General features: G+C 32.6%; 1 protein-coding gene across 3 annotated transcripts in view; it reads left to right on the top strand.

Annotated features, from left to right (window-relative positions):
- The window catches only part of LOC106873159 (uncharacterized), a 329,246-nt gene that overhangs the window by 209,473 nt on the left and 103,311 nt on the right, over nt 1-16,462 (top strand). For all 3 annotated transcript variants that reach the window (XM_089354161.1, XM_089354165.1, XM_089354155.1), the window contains exons 68-78: nt 1,133-1,281; nt 2,196-2,335; nt 4,074-4,289; nt 4,909-5,123; nt 5,747-5,904; nt 7,793-7,929; nt 9,449-9,658; nt 11,080-11,279; nt 12,921-13,063; nt 14,164-14,291; nt 15,276-15,470. In XM_089354161.1, coding sequence (XP_089210287.1) covers nt 1,133-1,281; nt 2,196-2,335; nt 4,074-4,289; nt 4,909-5,123; nt 5,747-5,904; nt 7,793-7,929; nt 9,449-9,658; nt 11,080-11,279; nt 12,921-13,063; nt 14,164-14,291; nt 15,276-15,470 — 1,891 coding nt within the window. The remainder of the gene's footprint in view (nt 1-1,132; nt 1,282-2,195; nt 2,336-4,073; nt 4,290-4,908; nt 5,124-5,746; nt 5,905-7,792; nt 7,930-9,448; nt 9,659-11,079; nt 11,280-12,920; nt 13,064-14,163; nt 14,292-15,275; nt 15,471-16,462) is intronic.

Raw genomic sequence — 16,462 nt, 5'->3', positions numbered from 1 at the left:
CAACTTTACGATGAAAGTAAACAAAGTTTGTTTTTAGAAGTGTTGAGATGTATTGTAAGATACAGAAATAAATTTATTTCTCAAACGCGTGATAATGCTATAAATAGCGTGATCAGGATAAATAATCCATACATTACAGAAAAATACGTTACTGGCCATACATCTCAATGCTTCTAAAAACAAACTTTGTTTGTTTACTTTCACCATAAAGTTGAATTTAACATTAGCGTCTTATGAAGCTAAATTTATAAGTTCTAAAATTGCAGAAGAATTCGTTGCTGGGCAATTTAGTTTAATGGTAAAACACTTGACATGTAATCACAGAGATGTCTCATGGCTGGCCAGTAATGTATTTTTCTGCAATGTATGGATAATTTATCCTGATCACGCTACTTATAACATTATCACGCGTTTGAGAAATAAATTTATTTCTGTATCTTACAATTTTAAAAATTATTCTTGCTATAAAATCCTCATGGTAAACTTTTAAGCACTCTAGTTTTAATTTTTAAATACCTTGCAGAATAAAGTTAAGGTTATTGAAGGCCATGTTTTCCATAAGCTTTAGATTCTCAAGTGAGGCATTGTTTGTAATTTACTTTTCCTATAGTTCTCTGGTTGAAACATCTAACAACTTGAGCTTAATTTCATTATCCCTTAAATATGGCACCAAGTGAGCCTGAAACTCTTATTTTTAATGATGAAAAATTGCATCATGATTATTATTATTATTCCACTGAGGTTGACTTTGCTTTTACTTTTTTGGAGTTGATGAAATAAGTACCAGTTATGCACTGGGATCAATATAATTGACTAGCCCTCACCCCAAAATTTCAGGCTTTGTGCCTTTAGTAGAAAGGATTATTATTATTATTATTATTATTATTATTATTATTATTATTATTATTATTATTATTATTATCATAAGAGCATTGGGTGACAAGAAAGAATAATTTCAACACTAATAAATAATTACACTAAACTTCTGTCAGAGAGAGAAAGAGACAGACAAACAGCCAAATGGGTAGACAGACAGACAGATATATGCTCATGCATACTCAAATATAAATACACAAACACAAACACATACACACATAATGTGCTAAAAACATGTGAATTTGCTTCCTTTTAGAGCTGGAATAAAGTACCTGAACCTTTCCCAACAAATCGATATTTCCAAACTGCCATCACATTTAAGAAACATGGTTCAAAGAGAGAGAGTAAAGGATTATATTATGTTCAATCTCCTTGACTTCATCACCCAGAATATACGGGCATTAGGTAAGACTTCACAGCTACCTACTTTTTCATGTCAAACTTTGTATACAATAATATAATTTCTTTTGACTAGACAAAACACTGATATTTTACTTTATGATGGACTTCTTGTATGAATAGCTGTTTGATACATTTTAAGGTGGTACATTTAAAGAACATTAAAGAACTCTGTATTGTGGTACATTTAAAGAACATTTGATAGAATATTTGTGCTTAAATATAACATGACAAAAGAAAGCAAAATGTTAAAATTGACATAATTAACTTAGAATTAAGAAGAGATAAAAATAAATGCTGTCAGTCATCTGGCAATTTTACCATTTTGCCAATTCAGCCCACTTCAAAGGCTTTTACCATTTTGCCAATTCAGCCCACCTCAATTGTTTTCTTACTGAGATAAACAAGCTAAAATATGCTAAATATTTAGTCTAGTACCTTCATTTTCTCTTCAATATATTGTTGATGTTTCATTAATGCACAGGCCACAAATTTACAGAGGAATGGAATAAGACTATGTGACATACATGGTTGCATCAAGAACGTTAATAACATGAGTGATATGAGTTAATGTCAAGTTGACAGTAGTAAACAAGGAGTTTAGATGCTCTATGACAAGTAAACTCTTGATACAAACCCTAAAAACAGTTGTTACTGTTGTTTCAAATTATATTAAAAGTCACAATTAGAAAAGAAATTTGTGTTTCTGAATTATCTTTTACAATTTATAAACACTAAAAGGATTCATAAATTGGACACACACGGTTAACTTACAGGCATGACTTATAAACTTAATTTCACTGATAGATTTGACAATTAAAAAGATTTTAAAATTTAACTCATAAATTTCATTTAAGCTTGACTTTACTGAAGTGTAACTAGACAGAACTCCTCAATCTCAATTTCATTTCTTCTTTCAGAGGCAGATCAATACAATTTAAAGAAATATCTCAACTCATCACCAGAATTATCAGTATTCTTGACTCTGGTTGATAACTCTGATACAGTAATTGAGTTAATTTCATCAACTCTCAAATCCATAATAACCAATCCACTCAAGGTAAGATGATTTTTTCTTTTTTTGTAGGTTGGAATAAAGTGTAACCACTTCTTGTCATAGATTGCTATGACACTGCTATTCTATCAAGGATGTTACATGGGAATGCTTTCATTTTCAAAACAGGCAGAAAGTTAGGAAAAAGGAAATGGAAGTTATTACATTATGACTTTCATTAAGAGAAAATAGGGTATAAAAATGTGAAATTGGAATAAGTAGAAATGGAAATCATGAATGAATTATGTTGTGATTGTTATATTAATTTGTTTGAAGGAGAGACGCACTTATCTTTGTAATGCTCTCAGATTTGTGAGACCATTTAGGTTAATATTCAGTTTAATGCCTGAAGAAAAAAATATGGGCAAGTGGTATTTCAGAGAGCCTAACTGCAGAGGTAAGATTGGTTGAATGTTAAGTTCAGGTCGTGTGGTGGTGAAACATAAGCAGATGCTTTGGGAGGATTTGGGTGGAGTATGAGGCTTTTTAGTTCAGGAGAACAAAATCTGTTATAGTAGTGTTAAATGAGAGAGAAAACAGAGCGATGTTATTAATAAGTATAAAATACAGCAATAATGAGTGAGTCTTTGTCAATCACCTGAGTGGCATTGTTTAGATTTCAATCTGTATCAGATATGTAAGCATCTGTAGGTGGATCCCACTTGAGCCTTCTAGAAGACAAGAATGAATGGGTTCTTGTGGCAAACAAATAAAAGTTGTTATTAGCAAACTGACAAAATCATTAGTGCATAGAACAAAATGCATAACAGCTTAGAGATGCAAGATTTTTCTCGACAATCTTGTCCCAAGTATTGCTATTTTCTATAGTTTTCCTATAAAGTTTGGTATTTGCAGCTTTTCATGCCAGAATATTGCTTTCTTTGAGATGATTCCAAGTGCAATGATCGCAATTGGTAACACACTCACTTTTAGGCTTTCTGGATGCATTTCACATCCAATGTTAGGTCTTGGTACTTCTCAACTTCCTCATTCACTGGATTCACAGTATTCTTATCTGCTGGTATAGCAACACCAACCAATGAAGGCCCATTCTTTTGAACTTCTGTAGGAGAGTGATATTTGGTCAGTTAAATTGCAGTTTCTTATCTGTGTAGACTGGCTTATTTATCCCATGTAAGTTCCACCTGATCATTTTCTGCTACTGGCAAAGGTTGGTGCTCAAACTACTTGTTAGAACAACCTAGCCCATACTCCTGCACAACTCCCAGTGTATTCACACTGCCACTTTGACATGGCATTTTTTGGGGCCAGTTTTGAGTACCCACTAATTATATGTCCAACAGACCCAAATAACTTTTCACATAATCTACACAAAGGGAATATTGCTGCCTCATCGATATTATTATTATTATTATTATTATTATTATTATTATTATTATTATTATTATTATTATTATTAAGGTGCCAAGCTGGCATTATTATGAGCACACCAGGCAAAATGCTTAGCAGTATTTCGTCTACCTTTACATTCTGAGTTCAAATGCCACCAAGGTCGACTTTGCCTTTCATCTTTTCAGGGTCGATAAAATAAGTACCAGTTCTGCCCTGGGGTCAATGTAATTGACTTATCCCCTCCCTGAAATTGCTGGTCTTGTGCCAAAACTTGAAACCATTATAATTATTTTCATCATCATCATCGTTATTATTATTATTATTATTATTATTATTATTATTATTATTATTATTATTATTATTATTATCATTATTATTATTACTTCTGCAGGTGTTACCTTTACTAGATGAAGACAACTGGGAAAAGATTTGCATAAATAAAACTGTTTTCAGGGTCATGTTTGATATCTCCCACAAAATGTCAGATGCAGATTTGTCCAGCCTTCAAACTGCTGCTTGTTCTGAAATTTTCCAAAATGTCAGTATGAAAACCTTGATGGCTGAACTCAATAAAACCATTCCTGGATGGTCCAATTTAGTAGCAAAGGTAGGATTTGGTTCATTCTGTCATTATTATTGTTGTTTAGCCCAGATTAGAACTTTGGCACAGAAGCAGCTAACTGGACACTTTCATATGTATGTACGTACTTATGTATGTATGTATGTATGTATATGTGAATGTTTGTATGCATGTATGTATGTATGTACTTACACACACAAACATACTTGCATGAACACATGCACGCATACATGTACGTTCTACATTTCTATTATGTGTATTAATTAATGCCTGGAATTTCATCATTAAAGTTTCCATTGTATCACTTTGACTGTAACAGTAAAACTGTGTCTGATTTGATTAAAATTTCATGCTTAAATTGAGTTGCTCTCTCATTGTAATGCTTTATTTACTTTGATTTTTTTTCTTGGACTCTGCTTGCTGCTTACTTAAGATAAAATTTGTTATGTTGTTTCATAAGTTATCTACATTCCAGCTTTTTATCTTGTTTGCCAAGATCTCTTCTAAGTATCTGTGTCACCTTCAATCCATCTTTTCCCCCATGGATTTCGTTTCTCTCTTGTACATTCTTCCATTTCTTTACTGACTGCAGCCCCTGAATTTAAGTTTTTTTTCTCCCTCTATCCTTTCTCCCTTCTTCTTTCAGATGAGTATACAATTTGATGATCCTAATTTGAAAGTGGATGTGGGTTCAGCCCAGAAGACCATACTTTTTTACATAGAATGGACTTCAAACATTGAAGATGTTTTTAAGAAATTCAAGACAGGTTTTAATGAGTCTGGTTTATCAACCTTGCCATCAATATTTGAACGCATTGCTAAAGAATGGAAGGAACTTGAAGAAGATGCTGATAAGATTAGGTAACAAAAATTCTCTGTTTTATATATAATTTATAAATATTTCAATTATAAGCAAAACTATAACATCGGAAAGGTCAGACATTTTAATCAAATTTGATATTTATTTTTATTGGTGAGTTCTTTAAAGAGACATAGGCAGTATCAACAAATGCTGAAAACCCAGCTACATTTAACTTGTAGGCCTTTTAACCCATACAATGCAGCAACCTTATCTCATTATTGTCCTTAAAACAGGGATGTTTAAATTCAGAAATCTTATGACAGCCTATCCAGTAAAAATAGAAATATAAAACTATGAATGAAGATCACTTCTGTACTCAAATGTAGTTGACATTAATTAAACACCAACAATAACAACAACAAAACAATAGCACAATTACCATCAACATAATTCCTATTTCAAGAACTAGCTAGTGTACAAAACTAGAGAAGGTAAAAATGTGATTTTGATTTAAAGGAAGTTTCTGAAGCTTACGTTTATCCAAATGCATTTTATTATTGTTGTCTAACTCCAGGTCAGCTCTCATCATGCAGACCTGGACTGAATGAGTTGTTTTGATGTAGACAGAGCATTCTTTGATGGTTTTTTGAATCTCATGTATATTGTCTAACTTCTCTTTCAGTTTATCATCTATATTTCAACTGATGAAATTATTAAACAGCTATGTTGTATTAACCCCAAACACCACACAAGGAAAGCAATTACGCATGATAAGCAGAAATTTGGTTAGTGTACAGTACCTACTTCGGTTTATGAACATACATCTTAAAAATATATCAGGTAAAGATAATTAATTGAATTATTCTATTAATCTTTTATGTTTTTATGTTTCAGCCTAAAAGTTGTGGCCATGCTGGAACATTCTCTATTATTTCAACATTATTTGTCTTTACTAAAATTTGAAATAGTAGGTATGACTATGTGGTTAAGAAATTTGCTTCTCAGTCATATGGTACTGGGTTCAGTTCCACTGTAGGACACCATATCTAAGTGCCTAATATCATAGCTTTCAAGAGGGTCAGCAACTTTTGAATTAATGTTAGTAAATGCCTGTTTTATATGCATGTGTGTGTAGTATTTATATTCATATATGTATATCAATATTTACATATATTTATATACACACACATACATATACAAACATACATAAATATATATATATATATATATATTTATGGCCAGGACCTTTGGCAATATGCTGTGCCTGAGAATACTTGTCAAGCCAAGTGAAATTGTAATCGTGGCCAATGCTGATGTAACATAATTGGCACCCATGCCAGAGGTATGTAAAAAGTACCTGTGCCAGTGGCACATATAAACACCCATGCCAGTGACACATTAAAAGCACCCATTACACTCTTGGAGTGGTTAGCGTTAGGAAGAGTATCCAACTGGAACTTGGTACAGTTCTCTGATTTATCAGTTCCAGTCATACCATCTAACCTATGCCAGCGTGGAAAGTAGATGCTAAATGATGACGATCATGATATACGTACACACACACACATATATATGCATATATTACCTAATGTCAAACACTTGAGGAGAGAGTACTCAGTACATGGTGTGGAGGATATGTTTGTTTTTTATTAGAAATTGAAGCAGACAGTTTGGCATGTAATGCAAGTTCCATATCACTGCAATCTTCAGGAAAAACTCATGTTTTGTCTGAAGATCACCATGGTGCGAAACTCAAGTCACAAAATAAACTCTCTGCTTCAGTTTTAATAAATACACACACACACACACACACACTCTCACTCACTCACTCATTTACACACACACCCACAGTCACTCACTCACTCACTCATTCACACACGCACAACACGTATGTACACACACACACAGGCATACGCGTGTGCACACACACACACACACACACACACACACACACACACACACACACACACACACTTTTATTTCAAGTTGCAACCATCTCATTTCTCTCAGAAATTCTCTTGAGAAAAGCATAACAGCAGATATTTATTTCCTTTTGTGCCAATAAGTCTAAAATATTGCAACAATATCAATCATCTTGTTTGCTTTGCTAAATTAAGTAGGTTTTAAAATTTGTAAAATTATGTATTGCTATTTTTTATTTGTTTTAGTCATATGACTGCAACCATGCAGGAGTATCGCCATGAAGGGTTTAGTCAAACAAATCGACCCCAATATCTCTTCTTTTTTTCTTTTAAGCCTGGTACTTGCTCTATTGATCTTTTATCTCATATTGCCGAGTTACAGTGATGTAAACAAATGAGTACCAGCTATCAAATTGTGACGGAAGACAAACACGAATACATACACACACACGCACATATATAAATATATATGTGTGTACATATATATATATATATATATATACAATCAGCTTCTTTTCAGTTTCTGTCTACCAAATCCACTCATGAAGCTTTGGTTGGCCCAGGGCTATGGTAGAAGACTTTCCCAAGGTACCCTGCAGTGGGATTGAACCCTGAACCATGTGGTTAGGAAGCAAACGTCTTACCACACAGCCATATATATGCACCTATATTTCTATTTTTAAATTTTAAATCTTCATTTATAACAATCATAATTTTGATGAAAATTTAAAATTTTTCAAAATTACAAAAATAAGAATAATAAAACATTCTTGTACTAAAAGGATTATATTTTATCGTGTTTCCAGAAAGCAGGAATTTTAATGAAACAAGCTTAGCTCAATCTCATCAAGTACTAAAGTTGATTGGTCAATCAGGAATGTCTCCAGATACTTTTGCAATCATTCTTAACACAACTTTGCAAATATTCAAAGATCCAGTGAGGGTATGTGTGTATAATTTTTATTATGTTACTGCAACTTTTTACATATTTAAGGCTAGGAAGCTAGAAATCGATGTATCGTTTTTATATCCTGTATAGAGGTAATATTTTTGTGAACCGAGTCTGAAGACTGGTTTCGTTTTCCAGTTAGAAAATTTGTGCTTCCCTTAAACTTTCCCTTTCCTCAGAAAAACATGTATACCACACAATCTCATTTCTTCTGCAAATCTGATATTTTAAGACTATGTTGAACATCATCATTTAAGCAGAGGTGGGGAACCCATCACACATAGAGAAAAATTTTCTCTGAATTCAGTTTTAAAACTATCCACTGATGGCTTAAGCGTTAAGACAAAACTAGTAATTTAATGTAAGTTGTATACCTTTGTATTTGTAAAATGAATGATTCGTTATTTTCTTTTGGGAGAGAAGCACTCCCACAGGTATTTGCATCTCACTTCTGTCTATTAAAAGTGTTCTTCACCCTTGCTTTAGATGCTTATAATAATAGAGGATGGAAGTAAATTCTCTTTGAAATAATCTTTTTCTCAGTGTTTATTTTTTGTAGTTTATATTGGGAAATCATAATAATTTTCATGCAATTCTTACTTGTTGATGCTGAAAAATTTTACTTTTGTTATAGAATAGCATTTTGTTGCTGTAGAAGAATTTATGGAAACTGTTGAAATCCAATCTAATTTGCTTGGGCAATGTGCAATCTCTCTCTCTTCTTTATTGCTCATTGCGTGTCTTTCTATCCATGTGTAAAATTCCTAGAGGTAGCTCCTAATGGTTTGAAGCATCTGCTTATCATAATCTATAAAGGAATTAATTTACCCTCAGATAAGCAATAATTATTAGTAATCAATTCCAGATCATTTGATGAGTAAATAAATGTCTTGCAACATGTTAGTGAGGAAACCAAGGAAAAGTTCTCTTAAATGCAGCTGTAACTGAATTGTAAGAGTGACTACATTGACTTATGTATTCAGCTGAAACATGTAATGTGGGCATGCACACTGGGGGAAAATATCTCCTAAGTTAAAGGAAAGGAGTATCTGAGGTTAACATAGAAAGAAGTATCTGGGTTAGAGCTGAGTCTATTTGGTCTTACAAAGAAGTTTATTGGGACTTGGATGAACAGAGTACTGCATTGTGGATACATCAATTATATGCATGCATAAAAAATGGATACTTATGATAATGAGATTTTGACTGCAATGATAATAGTGTACACAGAATGGTTGGTTCTTATCATATGAGAAAAGAATACAAAAAAAAATTGGGGAAATAGAAACTGAGAGTATTTTTCCAGACAGAATCAGACAATTTGTAAGAAATAACCCCAGAAAATGTAACTCCACTACAGTTATATACAGACAAGTTGATTAAATCAAAAATTATAATTGCAAAACATGTTTTTAAACAAATGTGAAATAAAATCATATGTCACCAGATTAGAATGAGTTTTTTTAAAAACAAATTGGTCAAAAGTTTATTAATATTTTATTTTCCTTTACAGATTTTCCATTTGATTGAAGAAGACAGCTGGACAAATATATGCAACTTCACAAATACAGATGCATTTAGGAAAATGTTTGCCGTTGATTGGAGCCAAAGCATCTCTGAACAGCAGAAGAAATTTTGTCAGGAAGTTATTTTGCAAGTTGATATGGATACTCTACAAAAAGACCTACTTTCTTTAGAAGGGTTTAAAGAATTCTACCTTTCTGTGAGTATATTGATTCATACATACTGATAGTATTAATCTTATTAAATACTAGAGAGTAGAAAGTACAACATAAATATTATTCTCAATAAATAATGCTTTAATTTCATTATGGTTTATTAATACCAAATATTATGAATTTAGGAGCCTAAAATATTTTTAAAGAGGATAGCAACAATAAAACTAAGGGTTTGAATAGATTCTCTAATACACTCTTTCAACATATGCTGATTGTGAATCAAATTGTAATGTTTGACAAAGTGAATGAACACTAATTTATTACATAGAATTGCATAACTTTTGTATGTAATTTGAAATAAATGGCAGTCATTCACCAAAACCTACATAATATTAATTTGATTTCTCTTCTTTTCCTCAATTATTATTATTATTATTATTATTATGATTATTATTATTATTATTATTATTATTATTATTATTATTATTATTATTATTATTATTATTATTATTATTATTATCATTATTATTATTATTATATAAGGTGAGCTGGCAGAATCATTAGCAGGCTGGACGAAATGCTTAATGGTATTTCACCAGTCGCTATGTTCTGGGTTCAAAGTCTGCCAAGGTCAACTTTACCATTCATCCTTTTGGGGGTTGATAACATGAGTACCTGTTGAACACTGGGGTCGATGTAATCGATTTATCCCCTCCCCAAAATTGATGCCCTTGTGGCAAAATTTGAAGCTATTAAGGTGGCGAACTGGCAAAATTGTTATCATGCTAGGAAAACTGCGTAGAGTTCAAATTCCACCAAGGTCAACTTTGTCTTTCATTCTTTCAGGGTCAATAAATTAAGTACCAGTTATGCAGTAGATTCGATGTATTTGGCTATTCCCACTCATCTGAAATTTCAGACCTTGTCCCTATAACAGAAAAGATTATTATTTTATATATATATATATATATATATATATATATATATAAGCTTTAAACACAAACTGTCATTGTATCATTATATGAGTATATAATTGATATAAAGGACGGTTTAAAGCTATCTTCAGCCGCAAACATTTTCAGTCCCAAGATTACATCACAAGAAAAAAAAAAGAGAGAGAGAAAATGGAAAAGTCCACTTAGTATTATCCATTGTAATATGCTTATCTTTTAAATTGTTATATCTGCATAAATGTTCGCTGGTATTCAGAAATCTGTCCATATTGTACCACAATTCCCTTTCTATTATAAGCATTTTCTGTAATAGTAGAGCCACAGCATATCTTTACTCTGATGCTTATCTTTAGCGTGTGCGTGTGTGTACTCACCTGCAGTGATGACTATTCTTGCAACTAAATGTATTTACTCTTCCACCAGTTCTCTCTTTTTCATTACATATTATTAAAAATAAAGGTATTGAACATTATTACTGAAATTTTATGAGTATATATTAAATGTTTTTTCAGATAACTGACAAATCTGAAGGTTCAATGTTAGACCTGTCTTTATTAATGTCTGAGGCTATGAAAATGCAAATGGTGATGATGGAATTAAGTTCAAAACCTTTGACTTGGCTCTTTGGAAACAATGAAAATTTGCTGAACTCATCAAAAATCGTCTCTCTTTTAAATATGTGGAAACAACAACTGCAGTCGTTTACTAATGGGTAATGTCATTTTTCTTACAAAATACTATTAATAATACGATTAATAATATCACATTTACTTTATACTGAGAGAAGACGAATATACAATATGTTTTCCTCATGAACAGCATTCTTTCATATGTAAATATTTCACAACTACACTATTCTTTGGCAAAAGCCTTTGGGAGTTGCTGAGTTAAGTTCTATTTCATACAGACAAAGAGATATTTGGTTAGACTATCTAATGTGTACCACAATCTTGCTTGAAAATATATATATGAGAAATTTCCTTTTTGTTAGGTGGTTTTTTTTAAAATTTGTAATTATATTTATGATTCCACCACCATTGCCGCCGCCACTACCATCATCATCATCATCATTATGGATCGCTATCATCCTATATCATCCACTCTCAACAGATCAAATACCATCATAGATTGCCATCTTGGTCTTTCTTATACCAATCTTATACATCCACAGGATTTTAAATTTGTCTGGCATTTTCACTAGCTGGGGTGATTTCTCATCTTCATCCTTTGTTTATTTCGTTTTTAACACAGCACGTTCATAAGAGATGTTATCTCAGGATGAATACCTAGGTAACTGGCCTATCAATGGTGTATATACCTTAAGTATGGTGCATAAATGGTTATATATGTAATTCTTCATCCTCGTCTCCCTCTTTCTTATTCATTTAGCCTTCCATTAAATGTCTCTATAAACATTTTTTTGCTTAAGATATTTTAGTTTTAAAGTGTATATTACTCTTAAATTTCTATGATTTTAGCTTAAGTTGATTGTCATATGGTCAGATGTTACAATATAATACAAAATGTAGGTTTTTTTATAGACTACGTATATCAATCAAAAGTAAGAGAGATAAAGAATAAAAATGTATGCATTAAAAGAAAACCAAATAATGGAACAAAATAAAAAATTGCAATTTTATTACCAGTTTGAATGTGCCAGTGATACATTCCAACTTGTAAACAAGCCATTCACTATGTTTTATCATGGAGAAAATTTTTCACTGTAGACAAAATCAGTTCACAGTGCCACCTATTCAGACTGTGAGATGCTAGCATTTTGGAGTGGTTATCTCCTCTTCAGTCACGGAAGCACTACCAGCCGATGTACAACTGGAATAACATAAGAGATTGTCTCTCTTGTCAGCTTGCGGCACCACCATCCAGTTTCTGTGACTGAAGAGGAGATAACTACTCCAAAATGCCTGCATCTCACAGTCTGGATAGGTGGTGCTGCAAGCTGATTTAGGTGTATTTACACCATTTGTCTACAGTGAAAATTTTCTCCAAGACAAAACACAGTGAATGGCTTGTTTACAAGTTTGAACTTGCCACTGGTATATTCAAACTGGTAATAACATTGCATTTATACACATCACTGCTTACCATTCTCACCTCATAAAAAAAAAGGTGTCTTGCAAAATAGGATGAGTGTTGGATATTTGGTAGTTTGAGGAATAAATCTGCCTCCGTTTAAGTTTTATATATAGAAACATTATTCATCATAGTTTAAAATTGAAACCATGTTGACTTAAATGATTCTTTGATTTGCTTTTCATAGTTGATAATAATAATTATAAAAACTTAAATGACTACATTAATTGTGTTTACCTTTTTGCTTCAATTAACTTCACAGCAGTGTAACTGAAATTTACATGGTCCTGCCCTATCTGAGTCCATTCATCAAACAAGCAAAAACAATGCCTGAATGGAAGCAGTTGATATCTGAACTTGTATTTTATTTAGAGACATTAGACAAAATGTTGCCTCAGCTTTCAAGTAAGTAAATAACAATATGCAGATACTCAGACACACACACGCGCACGCACGCACACGCACACACATTTGTTCTCCTCAGAGAGATTATGACTGTCTGGTCATCTTTAATGATCACCAATGAATTGCATGGTTACTTTATTTAAAGTTGTCTCATTCGTGACCATCTTCAATCCAGTGGTAAAACCAGGTCAAGACGACCAGAGATGGAAACAGATGTAGTGCATGGTCAGGATGTCTTGCTTGCCTCATCTTACTTTCTGCACTCCTCAATACATTGCTGTAGCCAGCTTACCCTCTGTTGAACCATAAAGGTTTCTTTCACAGAGTCCACCAGATCTAGCTTTGACATAAATAGGTAGGCAAACATTTTATGCTGCTTTTGTGGATTCCCATGACTCTCTGACACCATCCAATTCCATTATCATGAATTTAAATCATAAGATCAAGTCATAGTGAATCTTTCATCAGCTGATTATACAACCATTGACGCCACCCTTTTGGATGCATTGTAGTTACTCTCCTGATAGAGTTTGGTGTTCAGGATTCCTCCACTCAGCATCAATGTAAGAAGCACCGTTGGCTCAGTTGGGTCCTCTTCCACTATCTCTTCACAATCTGTCATGCTGCAGTCCTAGGAACCCAACAAGTGCTACTACTGAAAACAAAAATGGTCAAAAGGTGGTTCCACACCCTTCAAGCCCTGGAAAAACTGTACCAGAGCCCTAGCACTGGATGTAGCTTGAAGTTATACCCAGGTCACACACACACATACACACATACACACAATGTTAACCACTCATAATATAGTCATATTTGCATTTGATTTTAAATCTGCTTATTATCTCATAACACCTTAAACTAAAATCTTTGGTACATTGTACTCTCTGTGTGCATGTGTGTGTGTGTACTTGTACATATATGTCTGCTTGCACACGTGTGTGTGTGCTGTTGAATGATTAACAACAGAGAGGCCACCCAGCTTTAAACAATTATTTCAACAAAACCCACATTTTTCATGAGAAAATTTATGTGAAACAGTAGAAATTTGCATAAAATTGCATCTGGTTTTTTATTTTTTTATTTTTGTCTTGATATTACAGATTTTGGACAGAACATTTCTACTCTGTTGATTAACAAACCTGAATTGCAAAAAGCAGTACAAGTATTGTTGGAGTCACCAGAAATGTTATCGAGTGTTGTATATAACATGGCCTTGAACGAATCTCAAGTAAGTTTCCATAATTTACATGTTTTCTCATCTTAAACACAATGTAAGCAGATCGCTTTTAATATCTTCAGGTGGCAGATTGCTGGTATTATGAGAGTGTTGGATAAAATCTTTTGCATTATGCTCCCTGAGTTCAAATTTCAAGGTGAAATTTGTATTTCATTGTTACAAGATTAATAAAATAAAGTACCAGGGAAGTACTAAGGTTTATATAATTAATTACACTCCCATATCAAATTTGAACCCTTATACCTGTTGAGAAATTATCATCATCGTCAGACAAAAAGATCATAGTTTTTCTGAACAAATTTCAGCTTGAAAGTGAGATGTCACTCAATTTCTTTGTGTGAGTGTAATGAAGTTAATAGTAGTTTGTGATGTTAGAGCACTGATGCGCTCTCAGTTTTCATAATAGAGCCAAATTACAAACATTGTTTCATGACTAAGAGAACTCAAATTTATGGAATGCATTTAGTTATAGTTGTATAGGTTAGACTATTAACAATTAAATCTTTTGCAAGGTTTTGCAAGACCATCATGGGACACTGAATGTTGATTATTTAGCCACATTAATATAAACTAATTTTAAATATGGTTACATAAGATCTGATGTGATTTCACATCGGTTATAATTCAGTTGCCAGCCACATATTATTTTGTAAGACTTGAGTTTTAATCTAAAATTACTTTACAGCAGGAATAAATATGTAAATTTTTTTAATGCAAGCTATTACCTATATTTAAGATACTTACTACTAGCAGTAGTAGTCTACTGATTTACACCATTTGAAACTAGATGAACTGAAACATTGACTTAAATATCTTTATTGGGAAAAACATAACTCTTGTAGTATACACATTTATTTCTATGTTGGTAGACTGTCATTTTAATCAACAATGTTTATCTTTGTAGAATAAGATTTTTTTGATTCTATCCTATAGTAACACCATAATCAATGTTTTCTTCACATTTGGATTTTTTAGATTACCAAAGCATTGATGAGCATAGCTGGCTCTCAAGACCCAACCAAAGCTATTTGTCAAGCAATGGCAACTATCAAAATGGCATCTGTTCCAAATTCAAATTTTGACCTCAATTCCTACTTACAGAATATTTGTTCCATCAATTTTCTAAATCTAAAACAGGAATTCAACCAGTTGTCAAATGTACGAAAAAAGGTAATAACTTTTGTTACATTGATCTCTTAAATATGTTGAGAATTATGAGGGAAATAGAAAACTGAAATATTTGTTTGCTTGAGGACACAGTTACATAAGTGAATCAGCTTCAGCGGAAAATTAAAACCTGGTCATAGATTCAATCCACGTAAAATTCATTACTGTACATCAGTACCTTCCTAACTGCAAAACCATCAACATTTTTCTTATAGAAGAAAGAATTTTTGATGATTATATGCAACATGAATGATGTGAAAAATTTCTAAATGGGAATTAAAACCATACTGTAAACTCATTAGTTGTAGTTCACTATAAACTTAATATTGCACAAATTTTCGCTCTTCATATGAGACACACAGATGCACACATATACACACACACACACATAAATATATATATAAATATAGCTACATAAATATATATATCTTACGTAATACATATATGTGTGTGTATGTATGTATATATATGTGCACGCACACACACACACATGCATATATAAATATATATGTGCAGAAGTGACTGTGTGATAAGAAACTTGATAAGGCGGTGAGCTGGCAGAAACGTTAGCACGCCGGACGAAATGCTTAGCGGTATTTCGTCTGCTGTTACGTTCTGAGTTCAAATTCCGCCAAGGTCAACTTTGCCTTTCATCCTTTCGGGGTCGATAAATTAAGTACCAGTTACACACTGAGGTCGATGTAATCGACTTAATCCCTTTGTCTGTCCTTGTTTGTCCCCTCTATGTTTAGCCCCTTGTGGGCAATAAAGAAATAAGAAGCTTGCTTCCCAACCACATGGTTCTGGGTTAAGTCCCACTGTGTGGCACCTTGGGCAAGGGTCTTCTACTATAGTCCTGGGCCAATAAAAGCCTTGTGAGTGGACCTGGTTGAATCCTGAATGAATTCTGTTGTGTGTGTGTATATATATATATATATATATATATATATATATATATATATATATATATATATATATGTATATATATATATGTA

The sequence above is a fragment of the Octopus bimaculoides genome, chromosome 1, assembly GCF_046866305.1.
Source record: "Octopus bimaculoides isolate indiv1 chromosome 1, ASM4686630v1, whole genome shotgun sequence".
Taxonomy (NCBI): Eukaryota; Metazoa; Mollusca; class Cephalopoda; order Octopoda; family Octopodidae; genus Octopus; species Octopus bimaculoides.
This window is presented reverse-complemented; position numbering and strand designations above follow the sequence as displayed.